Source organism: Camarhynchus parvulus, chromosome 25 (assembly GCF_901933205.1).
Source record: "Camarhynchus parvulus chromosome 25, STF_HiC, whole genome shotgun sequence".
NCBI classification, from domain to species: domain Eukaryota; kingdom Metazoa; phylum Chordata; class Aves; order Passeriformes; family Thraupidae; genus Camarhynchus; species Camarhynchus parvulus.
The window spans coordinates 3,223,309-3,246,815 of NC_044595.1; the positions used below are offsets into that span (position 1 = coordinate 3,223,309).

A 23,507-nucleotide genomic window follows, 5' to 3' on the forward strand; every position below is an offset into this window, starting at 1 on the left:
CACCCAGAGAGGAGCTTGAGCAGAGCCCGCCCAGGAGCTCAGGGCTCCCCACCCCACCTCTGGCTCCATCTTAAAGCTGCAGCGTTGGTTTTCTGGGCATAAAGCCGAGATAAAGGAATAAAGCATCACCATAAAATCACCCTGTGACACGTTGCTTGCACCACTGTGCTCTCAAAGCCAGGCTGCCTGCAGAGTGCAGTGAGAGTAAATCTCTTCAGCCAGGCTCACAACGGGGGATTTCTTCTTCCTCTTGTAGAATCAGAGTAAAGTGATAATGGAATAACAGGGTAACACTACTTTTGTTCGGAAGGGACCTTAAAGACTATCCAGGTCCAACCCCTCCCACTAGACCAGGTTGCTCTAAGTCTTCTCCCACTGCCAGGAATGGGGCAGCCCCAGCTTCTCTGGGCCACCCCTGTCAGTGCCTCACCCTCTTCACAGGGAGGAATTCCTTCCCAATATCTCATTTTCTGGCCCTACCCCGGAGCTGGAGGAAGCTGTAACAAGGGGGTGTCTCTAGAGGGGACAGAGCAGAGGGGCAGAATCCCCCTCACACGCTGCCCACGCTGTTGGGGATGAGCCCAGGGCAGTGTTGGCTTTCTGAGCTCCCAGTGCACGTTGCCACAGCGTGCTGAGCTTCTTGTCAACCCATGCCCCCACATCCTTCCCAGGGCTGCTCCCCATCCATTCTCCCCCAGCCTGTTTGTGTTTTGGGGTGCCCCAATGCAGGTGCAGCACCTGCCCTGGGCCTCGCTGAACCTCCTGGGCTTGGCATGGACCTGCCTGCCCAGCCAGTCCCAGCACAAGAATTAAAGACAGAAACAGCCTGAAACAACGTATTTATTTTGAGGTGAAGAGAATTTTCAGTCAGTAACCCTCACCCCACAAGCAGTGCAGTGTTACCAACAGCCACTGCCTTTTCCCCATGCCCAGGGTGTTTTCCATCCCTCCTGGACTTTAAACAAACTTTTCCAGGCTCAGCCTTGAGACCAGGCCACTGCATTGAGCTCCTCTCCAAGTCAAGGTCAAGGCAGTTGGTTCTCCCCTGTGAAGACTGAACTTCTCACTCCTGGGCTGCCTCTGGTGCTGCAGACTGCTTGCTTTGGTTGTCACCCTTCTTTTTGTGCCCCGAAACAATGTCGTCAATACGGAGGAGGAGGACTGCAGTCTGCAGAGAAACCCCACAGCCAGGGCTCATCTGGAGCTCATCACAAAAGACAACCCAACCTGCCCAGCTTTCACACCACACAATCATCAGCGTGGGTTGAAATGGTTATTTCAGCACAGGAAAGGGGAACGGTGTCTCACAGGCTTGTGGGAGCAGCAAGGGGCTGCTTTCCCACAGCCACGGAAACAAGGACACCCTTTTTTCCTTGTTGACTGATACAGAAGGGAACAGTATCCCTTCGAGGAACAGCGTTTGATCCAACACCAGCAAGGTAAAGGCAGGATCTGTAGTGAGAAGAGCAGCTGAGACATGGCAGCCCCAGCCAGCCAAAGGGATAAAGCTCCCCTAACCACTGATGATTCCAGCATGTTGCTGGCACGGGATTGCTCAGGCACAGCTCTGGCACTGGAAGCAGTGAGAGCACCACACCATGTGCAGGAAAGGGTGGGATGAAATATGATGAAATTCAGCTGCAAGATCAAAAGCCCTGGGAAAGCCTGAGGCTGGGCTCCCACATCCCTCATTATCCCACCTCCGGCAACAACGAGTTCAGACACCAGAATGCCCTGCACTGGGTGTGATGCCCACCCAAACACCCCAGCATGCAGGCAAGGATGTCCTCCTGTCCCAGATGATACCCACAGAGGCTCTGAGGCTTCCACCTCTCCTTACCTCCACGGCTGTTTTGTAGGTCTGAAGTTTGACAGCCAAGGGTTCCCAGATCCCCAGCTCCTTCATGTCAACCAGGGCTCCAGTCTCCCCATTCACCCCCCAAGTCTGGCTGCCTTCCTGAGTGTGCTTGGCCTGGAAGCAGAAAGACAGGGCGGGTGAGATGGCAATTTCCCCCTTGAAGTCTCAAACTGACTACATGTCACAGACATGTTTTATGAAAAATCCTTAGGTTAGGATTTTTTCTCTTGAGAAGCTGAGAGGCCTTAGAAACGAAATGTAAACAATGATTATCTGCTGCTGTGGAATGCAACAGGTGTATCTGTGATTGGTCTCATGTGGTTGTTTTTAATTAATGGCCAATCACAGTCAGCTGTCTTGGACTCTCTGGTCAGTCACAAGATTTTATTATCATTCCATTGCTTTTCCTTTCAAGCCATCTGATGAAATCCCTTCTTCTATTCTTTTAGTATAGTTTTAATATAATATATATCATAAAATAATAAATCAGCCTTCTGAAAAATTGAGTCAGATTCTCATCTTTTCCCTCGTCCTGGGACCCCTGTGAACCCCACCACAACTACAGGCTGAGGAAACTGTAACAGGTCATTAGAATATTCTTGGTTTTGGAGTTTATACAAGAACATGTTACTGACAGCACAACAAGGGCACTGTTCTGAACAGTGCCTGATCCCAGGAGCTGGTGAAGCAGGAAAGGGCTGACTCTCTCCTGCTGCCCCTGCCTTACCCTGAGTGAAGTCAGAACACGGATTGTACTGGCGCCACAGTTCTGGATCAGCGTCCGGGGAATGACTTCCAGGGCCTGGGCCACTGCACGGTAGGGCCACTGCTCCACGCCTGTCATGCCCTTGGACTTCTCTGTCAGTGCATGGGCCACGGCCATTTCAGTGGCTCCCCCGCCAGGCACCAGCTGCGGATCCATGAGGACGTTGCGGCACACCTGCATGGCGTCCTGCAGGTTGCGCTCCACCTCCTGCCACAGGGACACAATCACAACATGTTTGAGGCTGGAAAGCTCTCTAACGTAATCAAGTCCAAACATTCCCCCAGCACTGCCAAGGTCACCGCTAACCCAAGTCCCAAGGTGCCACATCCACACATTTGCTAAATCCACCCAGGGATGGTGACTCCACTACTGCCCTGGGTACCCTGTGCCAGGGTCTGACCACACTTTCCATGAAGAAATTTCCCCTAATATCCAATCTAAACCTCCCCAGGTGCAACTTGAGGCCACTTCCACTTGCCCTGTAATTTGTTTCTAGGGTGAAGAGCCTGACCCCCAGTGGGCTAGACCCTTCTGTCAGGTAGTACTAAATAGGGAGCAGTAAGGTGTCCTTGCTGAGTCCCCCCAGCTCCTCCTTGGGCTCCAGACCCTCCCTCAGCTCCACTGCCCTTCTCATTATTACCTGGAGCACCACACCAGCTGAAAGCCCAGCCCACAGTCTGCTGGCCATGACTCACCATGAAGGTGGCTGGCACAGGAGGTGAAGCAGCCCATGCACTCACTCACCGCTAGGATTTCCTTGCTGGCTCCCCTCAGGATGATGGTGCAAGCCTTAGGATCTTTGCAATCAGTGATGAAAGCAAAATACTCATCTCCTATTTTTTTCACTTCAAAGAGCCTGGCACCGGTTCCCACATCCTCCTCCCGGAGCTCATCAGTGCGACTGACGATGCGAGCTCCACAGGCCCTGGCACACCAAATCAAGGCATCAGACACTCAAAATCAGAGCTGAGATAGTGAGATCACAACAATTCCGTGTCAGGCACAGTGGGAATGGGCTCCAGACACGAGCCAACACCCACCTGGCAATCCGGTTGTTGTCAGTCTTCCGCACCCTGCGGATGGCGGTGATGTTGGCTCTCATCAGGTAGTGCTGGGCCAGGTCTGAAACCAGGTTTGTGGAATTTCAGTAATGAATCAGCAATATCATGTCAAATTTCATGTATTCATCAGTTATCAATCCAGCTGTTTTAATTCCAGTCTTTGAAGCAAAAGGGGTTATAGGAGAAAAGCACCTAAATGCAGCTTTTTAAACCAGGCTGCAAGGCAAAACGGTAGGCACAGCTCTCCAGGGTTTAAGACTCAGCTTCATTTGTATTTTGGTATCGCTCCCAAATGCTGGAAAAGCAAAATATTATTGTAGGGCCCTACTTTCACAAAGCAACATCAAGGATGAACTTCAATGCCCTATCTGCTGGTGTACACCAGGTTTGGGAGGAGTTGTATTAGTTTCTTGCTGTGGGGTTTTTTTAGTTTTGGTTGGGTTTTTTTAAGTTCCTGAGCAGTGCATTTAACACCATGAACCTCACTGAGATGAATTCAACACAAAGGATCACATGTGCTATTACCAGAAACTCCTTTTTCTGTGATGACCAGATCTGGCTTGACTCTTATCAGATCCTCACACATCTGCTGAATGTACTCTTCCTCCATCTGCAGGATTCGGGCAAAGTCTTCCTCCCGAGTAATTTCAATGTCAGTCTGTACAAAAGAGGTGTAAACAGCTGAGTGTTCATTCCAACCTTCACAGTATTAGACACACCTCCCTCAGCTTCAAGCAGCTCAGCTCCTCCAGTACAACCAGGGAAAGAGTCAGGGATGAAAACCACTGATCAAATAAACTGTGACACTGTGCCAGCTGAGCATTAACCTTAGTTCAAGCTCAGAAATATTTCTTTTGCTCTTGACCAGCACTTAGATACATAAATCACTGTAGCTACTTCAATGAGTCAAAATGCTGTAGCCTCACTCCTATTTTTCTGGAGCCCACAGCAGAATTAGCTCCCACATTCAACAGGCCTCTGAAAGGTAGAACACAGAAAGCCTTTCTCCACCTGCAGTTTTAACAAGCTATCTGCATTTGTTTGTTTTACTCATTCTAAATCAAGACCTGCAGATGTCTCTTACCTGGCTCTCTCCTTTCTTGTACTCCAGTGAACAATCCAGAAGGACAATGCGTGGATTCTTAATAAGGCGACGCATTCTGGGATGGGTCACATCTTTATTCACCATAATTCCACGCAAAACACACGAGTCTTCACTAAAACCACCAGGAATCTGACACACACAAGGCAGAAGATCAGGTGAGTCAGTTTAGTTTACAAAAACATCTCCCAAGTAACCATGGTGCATCCAGATCACTATACAAGTTTAATTTTAAGCACACACTGATTTAGATTTTAAGTGGGAAGCCATGAAAGAACTTAAGACATTTTTAACTTTCTATTGTCTGACAACATGTTTCATTTTCCATCTTCCAAATCCAACTGAAATTATATTTTTGACAGTACTCTAGAGGAGTTGAAATAGCAGTCCCTGTTGGCATTGTAAATGAGCATGGCTGACAACACTGACTGAAATATCTTCAAGGATTATGTCTGCAGACTGCAGAGAAGTAACACCAAATTCTTCCCAACACACCCTACAATAAACTAGTTCAGAACAAGAAAGGAGCATGAGGATAAGAAACAGTTCAGGACAGACTCACCTTTTCTACTTTTGCATATTTTTTAATATCAATTTCTTTTCTGCCATTTTCTTCAAACTCCACAGTCTTAACAGCATCAAGAGCAATGCTGCAGGCCAAGTCAGACCAGCGGTTTATTGCCTTGGTGTTTATTGCACTCTTAATTATTTTAAGCATCATCTCTTTATTGTTCACATCCACTGGAGTGCTGAGATAAAGGAAAAACCAAAGAGCAAACTGCGTGTTAATTCCAAGCAACAATCTAACCCTTTTGACTCCCTCTCCAGTTTTGCTAAGTTGTGTTTGATTGACACAACTGCCTGAAGGAGCAGCTTGAAGCAGTACAGAAAGCCCACATCCCTCCTCTCCAACCTCCACCAACCCATACTTACCCAATTTTCTTCAGAATACTGATCATGTCATCAAGAGCCTTACGATAAGCCCAGATGATCACAGTTGGGTGCATCTGCTGCTCAAGAAAGTGTTCAGCAACAGCGAGCATCTCTCCAGCTAAAAAAAAAATTAAAAAGAAATCAAAATCCCCCAAGTAAGTTAGTAGGACAATCAACAGTCAAGAAAGGAGAGCACATACCAGAAAAAATATGTCTTCTATCCATGCAGAGAGCTCTAACATCACCTATACATCTCTTTACTCTTAACTGTGGTTATCATGGGGAAAGAACAACTTTCCAAAGTGTGGAGCTGATCACATTAGGGTGTCATCAACCTAGCACGCTCTTGCACGGTAAAAAAACCCCTCTCCATTTCAAGGTTAGTAAATAACTAGGATGTGTCTCATCATGGGCTCTGCTTACAAAAAAGGGTCAACTTTAGCCTTTATGCAAAGTGTTTGAGTCTGTCTCCTTACCAAGAATAATGACAGATGTGGTCCCATCTCCAACTTCTTCGTCCTGAGTGCGGCTGATCTCTATCATCGATTTTGCAGCTGGATGCTGGACTTGAATCTAGGTAGGAGCAAGGATGGGGCACGGATTTGTCCCAGAATATTAAAGCAGAAATGTCTCACGTCACTCAATGGAACAAATACCACACCTTTAATATAATCAAAGGCATTCTGTCCAACAACAGCAAGGCTTTTCCTTCTTTTTTGAGACCAAAACCAAGCCCTTGTATTTGACAGGATTGTGTCTCTTCACCGTTCTTCAGGCATTTCAGTTTTTAGGATGTTCTTTTAACAGACAGACAATAATGATTTCTAGATCTCATCATGTGGCATTGTGAACACCACCATCTACTCAAAAGGTCTCAATGCAATTCATAATAGCTCCAATTACCAAAGAATTTGCACCAGTTTTGTAAACACTCCATGAAAACTTCCCACTCTAGGATCAAATCTACATTTCTGTAGAGCAAGAATACCTGCTGGATATATTTCATTTCTCCCCAGTGAGAACCTTTCCTGGAGCAGCTGGTTAGCACTTGCTGGCTTTCAGGAGAGGTGGGGAGATCACACAGCTCCATTGTCACCCATGATTCAGGCACACACTGACTTAATGTTAAGCAACAAAATCCTTTAGGAGAAACTTACTTCTCTAAGAATAGCATTGCCATCGTTGGTCATCACAATTCCACCCATGGGGTCCAAAAGCATCTGCAACCACAAGAGAACCAACACTGCACTGCTCTGTCCCATGTGTGTCTCACTTCTAATCAGCTGCAGGGCAAGTTCTTACCTTCATCATTGCTCTCGGTCCCAAGCATGTTCGGATAATGTCAGCAATAGTCTGGGAGGAATCAAAGAAATGAGATAAAATACAGGAGGGCATCAGAAAGTCTAAAAAAACCCATAGTGAAATCAGCAGCCCCTGCAAAATTTAAGTCATCCAACAACTTTGGTGTGGAGTTGATTGAGTTGTTGAGATGCAGCCATGGTTAAGAACTGTATGGAAATGAGAATATGGGGATTATCAAGACATTAAGCCACACTAAATTATTATCTCAGTCAGATGTCAAAACTGAGACACTTTCAGTCTTTGCAGAGAAAAGGGGTTTGGTTGGCTAAATCCCTCCATGGTTATTTATAAGGTACCCATTACATGAACAATGCAGATATTTTGGTTTTATACAGAATTTTTAGGTAACAGTACGGAAATCTTCTGCTAACATAGAAAATTATTTCCTATGTTGCTTCTTCTCCTACTCTACATTCATATCAAATAGAGAAAATATGTTCCACATTCAGTTTTCCCTCTGAAATATATGGATACACACACACACAGCCTGAGAATTTGGTACCTTTGCAGCAGTGATGTTTCCTGTCTGGACTTTTCTTCCAGACTCACGTTTTGTATTCTGACCTAAAGGATACAGAAAAAATAAAATTAATCAAGTACGAAACATCAAGGATGCAGTCACCTCTCAGTCACATATTCAACATGTGACCAGATTGAAATTCAGAGTTTACAACACAAATACTGCAGTCATGATGAGAAATACATTGATAGAAAACTGTCAGTGAAAACCAACACTCCCTATTATAACAGAACTCCTTGTTAGCATCCTGAGACAAAGCTTTGCAACCCCCAAACAGGACCTACTACCCCAGAAAATCAAACTGCAGTGACTCACTAGGATCTGCCAATCTCACAAAGCTGAGGAGCTGCTATTGTACAACAGTGCTCAGTCAAAACAAGTTACAGAGGTTCATGTACAGTAAGCAGAACTGGGTGATCTAAAGTTAATCCATCAATGTTTCTTTGGCACATGAGGGTGAGCAGCAGCTGGGGTACCAAGTGGCTCACAACCACAGCTGGAGACCAGCTGTCAAAAAACTCAGCCCTAGGGCATATTTGGGCTCAGGGATGCTTTTCTGCTATTGCAAGCCTTGCCTGAGCACGCCCAGATTTATTCAGGAGCAGATGCATGTGCACAGAGAGGTGTAAGACAGAACAAAAGGAAACAACTGCAAGAGCAGCACCAGGTCTCAGGCAAGCAGGCTTATAGAAAAGGGGTGATGGGCTATGACAGTGTCTATTGGGTTAACAGAGAACAGAATGGACGGAACAAAGAATGAGATACCCAAACAGGGAAAAAAAACCCTGGGAATACCTCACGTTGATAGATGGTGAGAGAATCACAGAATGGTTTGGCTTGGAGTGGACCTTAAAGACTACCTCATTCCAAAACCCTTTCATGGGCAGGGACATCTACTAGGATAAAGCTCCAAGCTCTGTCCAACCTTGCCTTGGACACTTCCAGGGATGGAGAAGTCACAGCTCCTCTGAGCAATGTGCGCCAAGGCCCTACCACTGTCACAAGGAAGAACTTCTTCCCACTATCCCACCTAACCCTGCCCTCTGGCAGTGGGAAACCATCCCCTCCTACCCTATCACTACATGCCCTTGCCTCAAGTCTGAGGTCTCCCTGGAGCTTTCACTTCTGCAGGCTCAACACCCTCAGCTCTCCCAGCCTGTGTCCAGAGCAACGGGGCTGCAGCCCTTGGATATCTCCGTGGACTTCTCTAGACACGCTCCAGCAGCTCCGGAGGACCAAGAATTGGGGTTCACATGGGGTTCAAACGGGGCAGGACAAAGCAACGTGCTGAGAAAGACGCGAGGACGGAACGCTGCCAGAAGAGGTCTGAGGGCAGCGGGGTCCGGGCTGTGGGTAGGGAGCTGTGAGGGGGAGCTCGGGCCACGCCGGGGGCGGCGGCGATTCCCGGAGGGGCTGCAGCCCTTGGAGCCTCTCCGTGGACTCCTCTAGACCCGCTCCAGCAGCTCCCAAAAACTGGGGCTCACGTGGGGTTCAAAAGGGGCAGGACAAAGCAACGCGCTGAGAAAGACGCGAGGACAGCCGAGAGCACGGAACGCTGCCAGAAAAGCGGGGTCCGGGATGATCCGCACAGGGCGCGGCAGAAGCTGTGGGCAGCGAGCTGTGAGGGGGAGCTGGGGGCAGCAGCGATTCCCGGAGGGGCTGCAGCCCTTGGATCATCTCTGTGGACTCCTCTAGACCCACTCCAGCAGCTCCCAAGAACTGGGGTTCATATGGGGTTCAAACGGGGCAGGACAAAGCAACTTGCTGAGAAAGACGCGAGAGCAGCCGAGAACACGGAATGCTGCCAGAAAAGGTTTGAGGGCAGCGGCGCTCGGGGATCCTGCTCCCGCCGGCACAGAATCCCAGAGGCTGTGGGCAGGGAGCAGTGGCGGGGAGCTCCGGCCGCGCCGGGGCCGGCAGCGATTCCCGGAGGGGCTGCAGCCCTTGGATCATCTCTGTGGCCTCCTCTAGACCCGCTCCAGCAGCTCCGGAGGTCCAAGAGCTGGATCTCCGGCAGGACAGGCGGCCCCGGCCGCAACGGGCCGTGAAAGGGCGCTCGGCCATGAGGAGGCGCAACATGGCGGCAGAGCGGGGCGGGGGTCCGAACCCGCCATCCCCTCGCCCTCCGCCCGGGTAGCGCGGGCCGGGCCCGCTCTATTGTTAGAGCGTCTAAACGCCGGCGTATACCCTCTATTCTACACGCTCGCCAGCTAACTCCCATTGCTAACTGCCATCCTCCACCTACACAGCCAAATGGGTGCATTATACTTCCCAATACTTAAACTCTCACATCCCACATTAAACACCTCTTGATCAAGCCTAGTCGCAAGCCTAGCCCTACTCCTAGCCTTCATAGTTAAAGCCCCCCTATACGGTTTACACCTATGACTCCCCAAAGCCCACGCAGAAGCCCCCACTGCCGGCTCCATGCCACTAGCTGCCCTACTCCTAAAGCTCAGAGGCTACGGCATCACACGAATCACTATCCTAATAAACCCAGCATCAAATAACGTCCACTACCCCTTCATGACCCTAGCTATGAGGTACACTAATAACCAGCGCTATCTACCCACGACAAACCGATCGGAACTTACTGAGAACCAGGACGGGGCGCGGGCCCATCATCGCGGCGGAACCTTCTGGAGCCTCGCGGAGCCGCCACACCGTCCCCCCACCGCCGCCGTCAATGGCGCGCTCCGCTGGGAAGTGACGCTAAACACAGGGGGCGGAGAGCCCGCCGCACCCAAGGCCGAGCGGAGGGGAGGGGAGGAACGGAACCTCTCCGGTCGGAGGAGAGGCGGCGGGCCCCGCGGGGAGGCGGCGGAATGAACGTTTCGCTGCCGCCTCCCCGTTGCATGCGGAAGGCAGCGGGTCCGAGATGTTATGGGCGAACTCGACTCGTAGAGGCAGAGCTCAGTGAGCTCCCCTCGGTCAGCAGGGTGGTCTCGCCCAGCCCGCGCTGCAGGAGCCCACCGGAAGGACGAAGGGTGAGGCGGCCCCGCCTGTCCGACCGCGCCGGCCGTGCCCGGGACCGCCGGCTCCCCAGAGCCCCTCCGGACCTCCCAGGCCTCTTCCTACCTTAACCCCCGCCGTGGACCAACCGGGCGCCCCCCCGCCCCAGTTTTGTCAGGACCAAAGTAATTTTTTATTATTATTATTTGGCTGGGTGGGTGCAGTGCCGCTGCGCGCACCCCACCGCCCCGCAGTGCCCTGGGGGCTGCTGGAGGGCCCCCCCAGCGTGTTGGGGAGCAACCCCTGTGCCCCAATAAACGGATCCTCTTCTTTCCAGGCCTGGATGGTCGTGATTTGGGGCTGGGGGAGGGCAGGGGGGTCCTGCTGGGTTACAAAGGGGGATCCCGATCCGGGGGTGCAGGGACCCCACGGCCGCGTGGAGGGGCGGGGCCACGACCGAGGGGCGTGGTTTGGGCGGAGTCAGGAAGGGCTGGGCGGGGCAATGAGGGGCGGGTCTGGGGTGGAGGGGCAGAACTGAACTGAGGGGCGGGGCAAAGATAAGGGGCGGGGCAAAGAGAAGGGGCGGAGCTTATGGGGAGGGGCGGGGCCGTCACTGGTGACTCTCTGATGACCCCCGGGGTGGGGGGGTCGCGTGTGTCTTGTTCATGTAGGGGCACTTTAAGGAGGTCTGTGCAAGGAGGACACCACGTGGGGCAAGTGTGAGCACACCGGGTGACACAGCTCTGCCAAGCCCCGCCTATTTCACTATAAGCCCCGCCCCTCCCGCCTGAGGCACCACCCCCAATTCCTTACCCCGTCCCGTCACGCCATGCGAGCTGTTGGGGCGTTGCCATGGCAACAGTCGGTCCCGATTTATCGCAACAGTGACTTCGGACACGCTGTCGCCGTCGGTTCAGACACATCCCAGCCGTCGGTTCCACCACGTTGTGACGGTCGGCTCCAGGACAACAGGAAAACACCGACAGCCCCGGCAGGGGCAGCGCGATGGCAGCCGTGACTGCCGGCACAGGATCCCGGTCCCTCCGCGCGCGGGGCTCCTCCCGGAGGTCCCTCCTCACCGGCCGTCTCCAGGTTTCACCGCCGGGATTTCAATCCGTCCGTCCCGATGGCTTCCCCGGACTCCCCAGACCCCCACACCCCACAAGATGTCCAGCTCCTCCCTCTGACCCCTGGCCCCTCTGTTCCCTCCGGACCCGCCCCTGACACCTCGCAGCCGGTCCCGGCAGAGGGCCCAAAGCTCCGGCCGGGATCCCTCGGTGTCCAGGGAGCACCAGGTGGCGGGGGGGGTTTCGTCCCTCAGACTTTTCTTTTCTGCAGGTCACGGGCTCCAGCGACCCTGTCGTGATCTCTGAGGATGTGCCAAAACATCCTCGAGAGCTGCTCTCCTTCAAGCCCAAGCTCAAGACCATCCAAGTGATCACCAAGGACCTGATCCGGGAGCTCATGTAAGGCTGTGCCCGAGCCCTGAGTGGTTTTTGGGGCCCAGCAGGTGTCAGTGCAGCATCCCAAAATCTCTGGGGAGCACGGATTGTCAGTGTCCTCTGACCACTCCCGGCAATCCTGCCCCCTGCATCCCAGCCTGGTGCCACTTTCACCACACTTTCCCTTCCTGCCTCGCCCCAAAACAAGAGAACCGGGATCCCATGGCTTCCCCAGCACTTCCCACATTGATCTGGGCTGGCTTGGTGGCCAGGTGGGCAGCTCAAGGAGCACAGGGAACTGTTGGGGTCTCCGTGCCACTGAGCTCTCTCCCTGTGCTCCCCAGCCTTCCCCAGGAGAAGCCCCAACCGTGTCTCATCATTGGGGAACAGGAATATGAGAGGATCAAGGAATCAGGTCGAGTCCTGACTGAGGTGGAGTGTTGGGACAGGCTGAAGACCCTGAGAGCCAGACAGGACGCTGCTTTTGTAGGCATTTCCCTTCCTGCTTCCCCCTTTTCCTGATCCCTGGCAGACTCTAGGGGTGGTGGCTTCAACAAGGGGGTCCCTTTTGTCCCTAATGTTTTGGAGCACAGGGGAGGCTGCATGGCTCAGGGATCCACTGAGAGCTGGGCAGCATCCCTGAAATTGTGCCCAGCACTGCCAGCCTTCCAAGGGCACGGGCTGTCTGCCCAGAGGTGTGGGGGAGGGATGCCTATGGCTGTGCCAGGAGCCCGACGTGTTCCCACTCAGTGCCAGGAATGCAGCACCTGAAGTGTGACCCCTGTGTGTCCTTGGGAAGGTGCCCAGGATTGAGCAGCGCTCTGTGTCCCCACAGGAAGCCCTGAAAAAGGCCCAGATCGAGGAGCAGAGAAAGGCAGAACTGGAGGGCAAGAGGGACCACTGGAGAGACATGGAGGAGGAGCTGCAGCAGGAGGAGCAGAAGCTGCTGCAGCGGGCGACGAGGATGAGGCTAGAGCAGGAGGAAGACGTGCGGGAACTGAACGCGGTAGGGCCGGCGCTCCCCTCTGTCACCTGGCACTGCTGAGCCTCCCCTGCTCCTCATGCTCCCAGGCTCTTCCTCTCCTTCTCTGGCCCTCCCTGCTCCGTGTCCTAGTGAGGCTCCGAGCCACAGACACCTCTTGTCCCCACAGCTGTTCCTCAATGCCAAGTGCAACATGATCCGGGACAAGCAAGTCCTAGAGAAGCAGATGATCCTCAAGGAACTGGTGGAGGAGGAGAAACGCCTGGATAAGATGATGGAAATGGAGCGGGAGAAGGGCATGGAGATCCAGGAGGAGCTGGAGCGCCAGAAGAAGCAGGAGCTGATGAGGTGAGCAGGAGGTTCCCTCTTCCCCTTGGAGGCATTCGGCCCATTGCAACCACACCAAGCCCTGTCCATGCCAGCGTTCCCATGATGGGGAGCAGGATGGAGCCACAGGAAACCCTTCTGCTCTTGTATTCCCAGAGCCCGGCAGGGCATTGTGAAACAGATGGAGCAGAATGCAGAGGAGAGGGCATTGAGGGCTGAGGAGCTGTACCAGGAGGGCCAGAGGCAGCTGGAGCGACTGGAGCAGATGAAGAGGGAGGATCGGAAGGTGGGAGCAGGGAACAGGGGGGTGCAGGGATGTTTCCACCTGGCTGGAAAGGGATTGGCAGAGCTGGATCAGCCACACTCAGGGAGTGGGGACAGCAGCCAGCAGGATCAGAGCTCTGGTCCCTTGGGGACATTGTGACATCCCAGGGAGGTGGCCCAAAGCCTGCCTGCCCTAAGTGATGAGGATGGAAGAGCGCTCGACTTGGTGGTCTCCAACCCTGCGTGGCATTTCCAGGCCTGGGAGCAGAAACAGGAGCAACGAAAGCAAATCCATGCTGATATTAAACATTTCAATGTGGAGAGCCAGAGGCTGAAGGATCAACAGCGGGAGCAGGAGAGGCTGGAGGATGAACGGGTGCTGGAGCAGCAGCGGCAGAAGGCTGTAAGAGCAGTGGGCTCCTGGTGCGGTGGGCAGGGGCTGCAGAAGCTGTCCTGAGGCTCTGTCCCACCCTGGGGCTCTTTCCCACCCCAGGCTCTGTCACCCTGGGGCTCTTTCCCACCCCGGGCTCTGTCCCACCCTGGGGCTCTGTCCCACCCCGGGCTCTGTCCCACCCTGGGGCTCTGTCCCATCCCTGGGCTCTGTCCCACCCTGGGCTCTGTCCCATCCAGGGGCTCTGTCTCATCCTGGGCTCTGTCCCACCCTGGGCTCTGTCCCCCGTAGGAGCGCGAGGCTGCCTTGGAGGCAGAGCAGCAGCAACTGCGCCTGGAGAAGGAGAAGGAGCTGGCCCGGCTCAGGGCCACACAGGAGCGGGCCCAGGACTGGCAGGCAGAGCAGGTGAATGGCCCAGGAACAGATGACGTGCTCCTCTGCCACTGTCCCTGTCCCCAGACTGATGAAGGGGCAGCACCCCTGGATGTGGGGGGTCTGTAGAACCAGCCCCTGGAACCAGGGGATGTCCTGGAGCAGAGCCAAAGCCATGGCCAAGGGCTTCCATAGGTGCCCCTGAGGGAAGCCCAGCACTGTCCCCTATTTGGGCAGGATGCTCTGAGGGCCAAGAGGAACCAAGAGGTCGCAGACCGAGAATGGCGGCGGCAGGAGCTGGAGAAGGCACGGAAGAAGGCCGAGCTGGAGCAGCAGCTGAAGCAGGACCGGCTGGAGCAGGTGGCCCAGAAGGAGCAGTACCTGGCCATGCAGGTGCAGCAAGACCGCCAGGAATTCCAGAGGGTGCTCAGGTGAGGCACACGGGACTGAGGGATGGCTGAGGTTGGTGGCCAGGGGGCTCCCAGTTCCAGCTGGTGGCTCTGGGGGCTCCAGTGCCAGCCCAGGCTCTGTGCCAGGTGTGGGGGGCTGTGGTGGGGTCCCTGAGCCAGCCTGGCTCTCCCGCAGGGCCCATCAGGAGCAGCTGGAGCGGGAGAAGCTGGAGCAGGAGCAGAGGGAGCTCCGGCAGCGTGCCCATGCCGAAGATCTCCGGCGGCAGATCCAGGAGCTGCAGCAGCAGCGGCAGCGGGAGCGGGCGGCTGTCATTGAGGAAGGCCGGCGGCTGCAACAAGAAGTCTGGCAGCGCAGCCAGCGCCTCACCCAGTTCAGACAGCAGAAGCTGCAGGAGTTCAGGTTAGGGGCTGCCAGTGCTGCTTCCCTGGGCTCCTTGGGCTACCCGAATCCTTCCTGATGTCCCAGCCTGGGCCACCTCCCAGCTCCCTCTGCATCCTCCCATCCAAATGGGACCTGCGGTGCGGCCACGGTCCCAGGTCCATGAGGAGTCTGATGGATTCTTTCCTCTGCAGAGCCACCGGAATTCCTGACAAATATTTTACCCAGTTGGAGCGCAGGGCCCGGAGCCGAGCCAGCAGAGCCTCCTCCTAGGCCCAGCCCCACCAGGATCTTATTGGGGGCTTTCCCAGGAAATTGTTCCTTTTGTGACCCTTTGGACTCTGAACCTTGTTGCTGTTGCTGTTGGTTTTATTCTCTCTAGTTGCTGTTGCAGGAAATTGTTCTTCTCTCAGCCCTTTTGAGATCTTTGTGCCTCCATGGGGAGGGCGAGTGGCAGCAGCCCCTGGTTTTCAGTGGCAGCCCAGAACTGGAGAATCCCATTCCCAAAGTCTGACAAAGCTGAACAAACACTATCTCTGCCAGTTTAACCAAAAAGCTGCATTTTGGTCCAAATAAGAAGGAACTGGGTCCTGTGCCCCTGGCACTGGGAGGAGCCTGGGGAGCCGTGGGTGTACTGGGAGCACTGGGAGGGGAAAGGGGAGCACTGGGGGCCCTGTGCAGCCCCCCTGACTCGTGGTCCCACCCCGGGCAGGATGGGCCACCACGGGAGCCATGGGATGGGGACTCCCAGTGTCCCCCAGTGTCACAGCACGTTCCCATGGATGTCACTGGTGTCCTGCAGTCGCCCATGTGGTCCTGGCAGCTCTGCGTGGGTCACCTGGGGGTCCTTGGGGGGCCCTGTAAGAGACACCTGGCTGGGGGTGACACCCATGGGTGACATGTCCGTGTCCCCAGCCATCCCCCATACTCACCCCCTGCCTGCTCGGTGTCCAGCCCCTCCCCCTCCTCCAGGGGATAAGGGGGATCTGGGGGGGCCCTGTGGGGATAAGGGGGGGTCTGAGGGGTGTCTGGGGAGGGGTCAAGGAGAGCCATGGCTGGAGCTCCCCACTCACCTGTCCTGGGATTTCCTGAGAGCTGCAAGAAAAAGAGGATGGGGTGATCATGGGGTGCCCTGGGCCCCAACCCCACCTGGGACCTTTAAATGCCCACTGGACCCCTGAGCCCCCTCCAGACACTGATTTCTACTGGACTCCCAGGCTCCTGCACCCCAAACCACCCCTGAGGAGCCCCAGAACACCTGAGCCACCCAGGTATTCCCACCCCCTCCCCAGGACCCCTGAACCACCTTGGGACCCTGATTCTTCACACGGCCCCTGGGCACCCCTCATTCTCCAAGAACCCCAAGAATGGAATGCAGGGAAGCCTCCAAACTGCTCCAGGATCCCTGAAGAGCTCTCAACATCCCTGCACAACACTCCAACACCTCCCTAAAAGTCCCTAGGAGATCCCAGTGTCACCCCAATATTCCTCAATGCCCCTCCTGGGACAGCCCAGAACCCTCCAAAATGCTCCAAACCTGTGAGCACCCCAAGCAAAGGTCACCGGGGGCTGAGCGTCCTCCAGCTCAGGGGCTTTGGGTGATTCCCCAGTGCCCCCCCCAGTGTGTGAGGCTTCCCCCCAGTTCCCGTAGGACCTCGTTCCCCCCACTGACACCCACCCCGGTGGTGCCACCAGTGACAGCCCCCGATGACAGCCAGGAGCAGGAGCAGGAACAGGAGGGTCCTGCCGACATTCACAGCCATGGCTGGGGACAGAGGGGACACATTGGGGTCACCCTGAACCCCGGGGGTCCTGAACACCCCGGTGACCCCGTGTGACCCCACCTGTGACCCAGGGTGAGCCAGGTGTCACCTCCAGGGCCAGCTCAGGGCTGAGTGCCCGGAACACGCGGTGCCCGTCCTGTCCCAGCTGGTTGGTGGCCACGCACTGGTAGGTGCCCGAATGTCCCACATCGATGGCCCTGAGCTCCAGGAGGGGACCCCAGGCCACCTCCTGCCCATTGTGCAGCCAGGTGAAGGTGACAGGGGCTGAGCCCACCTGCACTGAGCAGTGCAGGGTCACGGGGTCACCTGCATGCACCTGGTGTGCCAGGGGACCGGGGGTGATGGTGGCATTGGCCACGGGCACTGTGGGGACACAGACAGGGCTGGCACTGGGCGAGGTGGGATGGGGGTGCCATGGGTGAGGTCGTCCACAGCCCGAGGGTCCCACTCACCCAGGACGGTGACATTCAGGGGGTCACTCTCGGCCACGCTGTCCCCATCGCTGACCCGGCACCGGTACTGGCCGCTGTCATTGTCCCCAACGTGGCGCAGCTCCAGGCGGGGGCCAGTGCCCAGTGGTGCCCCTGAGCCCTCCCGGTGCCAGGAGAAGGACAGGGGACCTGTCCCTGTGGCCACTGTGCAGCTCAGTGCCAGGCTGTCCCCGAGTGCCACCTGTCCCCCAGGGGGCTGCACTGACACGGACACCCCCGAGGGTGGGACCCCTGCAGGGGGATACAGGAGGGACTGGGGACCCAGGAGGGGTGGGGGACACAGGAAGGGAAAGAGGGGGTTTGGAGGGGAGCAGAGAAGATCCCAGTGATCAGAAGGGGACCCTGGGAGGCATGTTGGGACCTGGGGACAATGGCGAGACCCCGTGGAACAAGGGAGAGACCCAGGCAGGGATGGGGAACCAGACGAGAGACTGAGGAGCCTCAGGGAATGATTTGGGGTTTAGAGATGGGTGGGAGGACCCAGGGAATGGAGAGAGAGCAGAAGGTGGAACAGGGACCTTGGAAGGGGTGGGGAATCCAGGGAGGGATGGGGAGGACAAAGAGAGGGATGAGGGATCTGCAGGGAGAACTGGGCAGTGATGGGGGAAACCAAGATGGACTTGGGAAATTTGGGGTGACCCAGGGAGGAGTAAAGGGAGGGATGAAGGATTCAGGCAGTGATGGGGAAACCCTCGGAGGATGTCGGGCTTCCCTGTCCCCATCCCTGCACTCACTGTGCACTGTCACTGTCACCAGCTCTGACTCCTTCCACTGTGACACCACACTGCTCACCCAGCCCTTGCAGTGGTAGTGCCCACTGTGGTGCAGCCGCAGGGGGGACAGGGACAGCTCGGTCCCATGATGGGACCCCTTCAGTAGCTTCTCTTTATGGTAGAAGGACACATCTGTGACCGGCATGTTCTCCCAGCTGCGGCAGCGCGGTGTCATCGTGTCCCCCTCCAGCAGCGCCCGTGCTGGCACCTGCAGCACCAGCCAGTCTGGGGGACAGAGGGGACCTGTCACACCAGGGCCATCAGGAGGGTCATGATGGAGCCAGGAGGCACCAGGAGCCACCCATTGTGAGAGAGAGATCTTCCCACTCTGGGATGTTCTGGGATGTCCCCAGAGCAGGGGACAGGCTCTGGTCACACAGGAGGTGACCCATGGAGCGGAGCCCACCCAGAACCATCAGGGTCCCCACAGCGCCAGGCTGGGGACACCCAAACCCCCCTCACCATTTGAGACTCTCATGGGGGCGCTAAGCCCACTGCCGGGTCTGTCACACGTGAAGGTGCCACTCGTGGTGACAGTGAAGTGGTTGCGTCCCTCCTGCCCCCAGCGCCACCTGTCCTTGTACCAGGTGGTGGCACCGGCGGTCCCCGAGCCCTGGCAGGTCAGTGTCACCCGGTCCCACAGCACCGCCGGCCTCCAGGGGGGCTCCACCAGGAGCTGGGTGGTCTGGGCACCTGTGGGTGACAGGGGACACCAGCCTGCCAGGGCCAGTGTGGGGCTGGGGACAGCGGGGTGGGGCCATGGCATCCCCCGAGGACTCACCAGCGAGGCCGAGGGTCTGGGCTGGAAGGGAGAAGGGACAGGGCTGGGTGAGGGTGGCTCTGCAGGGACAGTGGCACCAGGGTACAGGGTGTGGTGGCTGTCCCCAAAAACTGTCCCTGTGGGGACAGCAGTTCTTGTGGGAAAGTGTCTGGGATATCCCAAAAAGATTTGGAGAGGCAGGGGGACATGTCTGTGTCACAGCCACCCGTGCACCACATTCCTGTGGCACAGACACCTTGGGAACAGGGACACTGAGGCCACCCTGGGCTGAGGCAGAACATGGGGACACTGTGGACACCCCGGGCATGAGGACACCACGGACACAGCCCATGCTGGCCCAGGTCACCCCCACCAGCTCATGATTCCATCCCCATGATCCCATCCCCATGGCCACATCCTCACCATTCTTGTCCCCTTCTGTCCCTGCATCCCCGTTCCCTTGTCCCTATCCCCAGAGCTACCTGAGCCCAAAGGTGCCAGTCCCCACATTGCTGTCCCCACATCCCCATCCCCAAATTCCTGCCCCCTGTTCCTGTCCCCAAAGCCACCCTACATCCCCAGTCCCCCCAAGGTTCACTGTGGGTAACATGGACTGGCTCTGCTGGCATTGGGGACCTCAGGGGACCCCACAGCCCCCCTGTGCCCCCTCCCCTCCCCATCCCCGGGGTGTCAGGCCCGTGCCCGGGGCACTCACCCCACAGGAGCAGCGCCACCTTCCCGGCCATCCCGGTGTCCCCAGCCATGTGCACTGGCTGTCACTCGCTGCTGTGGCCACCGCTCCCCTGGCTGGCGGCTCTTGGGATGAAGGGGAAGGAAGCGAGGTCACGTCCGTCCCCACGTGTAGGTGGCCCTTGGTGGGGGCAGGGTGGCCACAGGCTGGGGACACGGCTGGGTGGGACAAAGTGCGACATGGGGTTCCCACGGGGGGGGGGCTCAGTGGGTTTGGGGAGGCAGGAATGGGGTCGCTGGGGAATGGAGGTGCTGAGTGGGGGGAATGACCGGCGATGGGGGTGCCATGGGAATGGGTGTCCCCATAGCTGGGGGGACTCAGGGATGGGAGTGCTTGGGGAATGTGGGCTCCAGTGATTTGAGGTCATGGGATGGGGGAATGGTGAGTCCTAGGAGGATTTCAGGGGATGGAATGAACAGGAGAGGGTTCCTTGGGAATGGGGTGCCAGGCCATGGAGATCCTGGGGAATGTCAGTATTGGGATGGGGGCTGCAGAGAGGGTGGGACACAAGAAATGGGGGTCCCATGCTTTGGTTCCCCGTGGAATGGGGGTGCCGGGGATGGGCAGTGGCTGGGTGAGCCCGTGGGTCGCAGCTCCTTCCCTGGGTGCTTCAGATTTTGGGGTGACCCAGAGCCAGCACAGCCCCCACAAGGTGCCGGCGGCCTGGGGATCACCCCAGACAGATTCTGAGCTGCTCTGGGTCTGTGCCCCCTCCAGCCTCCAGTGACTTTTTCCTCTCTTTATTCCATTTCCATCGTTTTACCCCTCAATTTCACAAGCCCCCAGTTCATGCCTTGATGATCCTGGGGGGCACCTGAGCAGGGAATGGGTTGGGGGAAGCCCAGGGTGGGGGAAGCAGGGGTGAGGGGTCTGCAGGGAGGGCTGGGGAGGCTGTGGGGGATGGGGGGTGTCCAGCTGTGACCCCCCCAACACTTTCACTTTCTCTCTCCTGCAGCAGAAGGAAGAGGCCGTTTGACACATTTGTCACACGGGGGGGGCAGGTTCTCTCCTGGTGGGGCACATCCAGGGGGCTCCTGTCCTGGGGGGATCCTGTCCCAGGGGGGACACATGCTGGACAAGGGGATCCTGTCCTGGAGCATGGCAGCTCCGGGGGGCTCCAGACTTCTCCATTCTTGCTCGTCCCCTGCAGGATCTGAGCCGGCAAGAGCAGCTGGGGAATGGAGCCCCTGGGCAGGAAGGGGCTCCCAAACTCCGGCTCCTTGAAGCCAGTGGCCATGCAAGGGTGGGGCCCAGCCATGGCCCAGCCCCACTGCACAGGGATGGCCATTGCCCAGCCCTGCTCTGGCCAGCCCCAGCTGGCAGCCAGCACCTGAGGGTCCCCCCTGCCCCCTTGGCTTTGATTCTGGCAGCTTTAGAGCTGCTGCAGAGGTGAGAATTCTGTGGGGGAAAAAGGCCTGGCTGTGGTTTGCTCAGCCCTGCAAGAAGCACAAAACCCCAAAGGGAGCCCAAGCAGTGGCTCTGTGAGGGCCTTTGATGGTTTTCAGAGCAGGGCTGGCTGGAAACTGCCCCTGCAAGGGCAGCTGTAAGGGAGCCTTACAGCCTTACCAGCCTGGAAATACAGCAGTTGATTATCTTGTCCCTTTTCCCAAGGGACTGAGTGAAATCCAGCACTACTGCAAATCCCACACTGATCTGCTCAAAAACCTGACCTGGACCTCCTTCTTGAACAAAACCAGCAGCCTGTTGGAACCTCCCAGAAAGAATGTTTGAGTTCTGTTGCAGCATGGGTCCCTGCCAATTAATAATTAGCACTGACTCCATGATTCCAGAAGGCTGATCAATCGCTTTAATGTACTGTACTTATTAAGAAACTCATTGCCCTTGCAGACAGTCCCATACAGCTTGAACCTAATTGGTCCTTGTAATTAAAACACCATCACCAGTGGCCAATTAAGAAATCACCTGTTAGTAAACAAATCTCCATAATACATTTCACATGTTCACAACAATGGGTGCAGCAAGTGAAGATAAGAATTGTTTCTCATTCTTTTCACCGATCTTCTCACAGCCTTCACCAGGACAAGGCCTGGGAAAGTTGTGCTTGCTGCTCTCTGTGACCAGAGAGTGGCTGCCACAGGGTCCTGGCTCGGCTGCCAGACAAGAGGGAAAAGTGTGGAAATATCGAGCAGTGGCTGTGCCCTGCTGCCGTGGTGGGGCTGTGGGGAGTGACCCTGTCTGGATTCCAGGTGTTCCCAGAGCTGCTCCATCCCTGCCCTCCTCACCTGCACAGGGCACAGGGAACAGACAGGGCTCTGCCTGCCCCTGCCCCGCCCCTTCCAGGGTACCCCTCCACTTCCCGGAGCTGCGGGGGCCCGACCCTGGCAACGCTCGGTCCCGACACATCGCGACAGTGGCTTCGGACACGCTGCCACAGTCGGTTCGGACAGCCCGTGACCGTCCCGGCACTCGCAGCGCGATGGCAGCTGGGCCCCTTCCCGGTGCTCCGGGACCACCATTGCGGTCCCTCCTTTCCGCAGACCCCACCGCAGGGTCTCTGCTCCCCCCTGTCCCGGGCTCTCCCCTCCGCCGTTTCGCTCCCTCCACGCTCGGGGCTCCCCAGTGGGGTCCCGGTCCCTCCATCCCGGCCCCTCCCACCCGCTGCCCCCCGGCCCCTCCGGCCGCGCCCCCGACAGCCCCGGGGCCGGCACCGGCAGAGGCTGCCGAGCTCCTGCACGATGAGACGTTCCTGGGGCAGCGCCGGCTGAGCGGGGCCCGGCTCCCTCACGCCGTCCTTGCCCGCAGCACTCGGGCTCCAGCAGCCCCGGGCTGCTCCTTCGGGATGTGCCGACCGCTCCCGGAGCGCTGCCCTTTGTCGGGAACGAGCCCGGGAGCACCCGAATCATCCCCGGGACCTCCTGTGAGGCTGTGCCCGAGCCATGAGGGGTTTGGGAGCCCGGTGGGTGTCACTGCTCTGTCCCAAAATCTGGGGGGAGCAGGAATGGCAAGCAGTTACCCACCATGGTCCAGCCCCATGGGCCTCATCGGAGCACCCTGCGGAATTCCCAGCGCTCCTGCTCCACCTGCATGGCCAGGTGCTGTTCCCGTGGGCCCCCTGCTCCAGCCGCTCCCGCCTCAGCCGCTGCTCCAGCTCGGCCTTCCTGGCTGACCAGCGGGAAGCAGCGGCCACATGGCACAGGCACAGAATAATCTCCAGCACCAGCAAAAACCTTCCTGGCAGCCAAAAAAGCCTCTTGTGGGCAGAGCTGTCAGCCTCTGATCCCCAAATTGTGTCCAGTGTGCTTTGTGTAGCCCAAAATCCCCAGGAGAGGCAGCAGAGCCCTGTGTTTGTGCACAGGGATGCTTTAGGAGCACGGCTGAAATTTAGGAACCCCGGCCCTAATTACAACACCCCCTTAAGGGTCTGCAGCACCCAGAGCAGAACTGGGGCATTGGCCCAATCAGCTCCAATTTTGCCCCATTTTGCCCTCCCAAGGCACAGCTCCCGGTCCGGGCTGTCCCTGTGCTCCAATTGAAGCTGCAGAGCCCTTGGGGCTGTGGCTCTGACCTCCTCCTCCTTCTCCCCCTGCGGTTTCTGTGTCAGGACCAGACATGGCCCCGGGAGAGCAGGAACTCCAAAAGTGCTCTGGAGCCCCCTGAGGAGCCCGGGCAGAGTCAGCACTGAGCACCAGCTTTCCTCAACATCCCAGGGCAATTGAACATTCCCAGAATCGCTGTGCCCAGGCTGAAAGAGGAAAAGGAAGTGAAAGGCTGAGGGTTTGCAGGAATTGTGGTGTAAAGCCACCAGAGGTGCTGCTGTGGACCCGAGACCTGCCTTGGGTCAGGCACTGCCTTCCTTCCATTCGGGA

The 23,507-nt window shown here is 56.7% G+C and overlaps 2 protein-coding genes across 3 annotated transcripts; one reads left to right on the top strand and one right to left on the bottom strand.

Moving 5' to 3' along the window:
* Positions 1-822: 822 nt before the first annotated feature.
* Positions 823-10,480, bottom strand: CCT3 (chaperonin containing TCP1 subunit 3). Its single transcript, XM_030965373.1, has 14 exons — positions 10,197-10,480; positions 7,585-7,646; positions 7,023-7,073; positions 6,878-6,940; positions 6,197-6,293; positions 5,721-5,838; positions 5,350-5,536; positions 4,770-4,919; positions 4,211-4,343; positions 3,665-3,746; positions 3,369-3,549; positions 2,586-2,831; positions 1,841-1,972; positions 823-1,168 (listed from the first exon to the last, which is right to left on the bottom strand). Exons 1-14 carry the CDS (start codon positions 10,225-10,227, stop codon positions 1,064-1,066), a joined length of 1,638 nt encoding a protein of 545 aa, XP_030821233.1. The 5' UTR covers positions 10,228-10,480; the 3' UTR covers positions 823-1,063.
* On the top strand, positions 10,458-15,655 carry LOC115913376 (cilia- and flagella-associated protein 45-like). Of its 2 annotated transcripts, none has more exons than XM_030965372.1 (12): positions 10,458-10,739; positions 11,440-11,670; positions 11,893-12,020; positions 12,341-12,482; positions 12,832-13,002; positions 13,148-13,326; positions 13,462-13,591; positions 13,826-13,972; positions 14,252-14,365; positions 14,570-14,763; positions 14,918-15,142; positions 15,316-15,655. In XM_030965372.1, the coding sequence occupies exons 2-12, from the start codon at positions 11,560-11,562 to the stop codon at positions 15,392-15,394; spliced, it is 1,620 nt and encodes a 539-aa protein (XP_030821232.1). In that variant the 5' UTR covers positions 10,458-10,739; positions 11,440-11,559; the 3' UTR covers positions 15,395-15,655. The 2 variants fall into 2 exon arrangements, with proteins under 2 accessions (XP_030821232.1, XP_030821231.1); XM_030965371.1 differs by having other exon boundaries at positions 11,440-11,621.
* Positions 15,656-23,507: the final 7,852 nt, after the last annotated feature.

Coding starts and splice junctions, on each gene's coding strand:
- CCT3 (XM_030965373.1), bottom strand. CDS start 10,227: ATGATGGGCCCGCGCCCCGTCCTGGTTCTCA. Junction 7,647..10,196: donor GCGCCCCGTCCTGGTTCTCA/GTAAGTTCCGAT, acceptor TGTATCCTTTAG/GTCAGAATACAAAACGTGAG. Junction 5,839..6,196: donor CACATCTGTCATTATTCTTG/GTAAGGAGACAG, acceptor TTTTTTTTTTAG/CTGGAGAGATGCTCGCTGTT.
- LOC115913376 (XM_030965371.1), top strand. Junction 13,003..13,147: donor ACGTGCGGGAACTGAACGCG/GTAGGGCCGGCG, acceptor TTGTCCCCACAG/CTGTTCCTCAATGCCAAGTG. Junction 15,143..15,315: donor CAGAAGCTGCAGGAGTTCAG/GTTAGGGGCTGC, acceptor TTTCCTCTGCAG/AGCCACCGGAATTCCTGACA.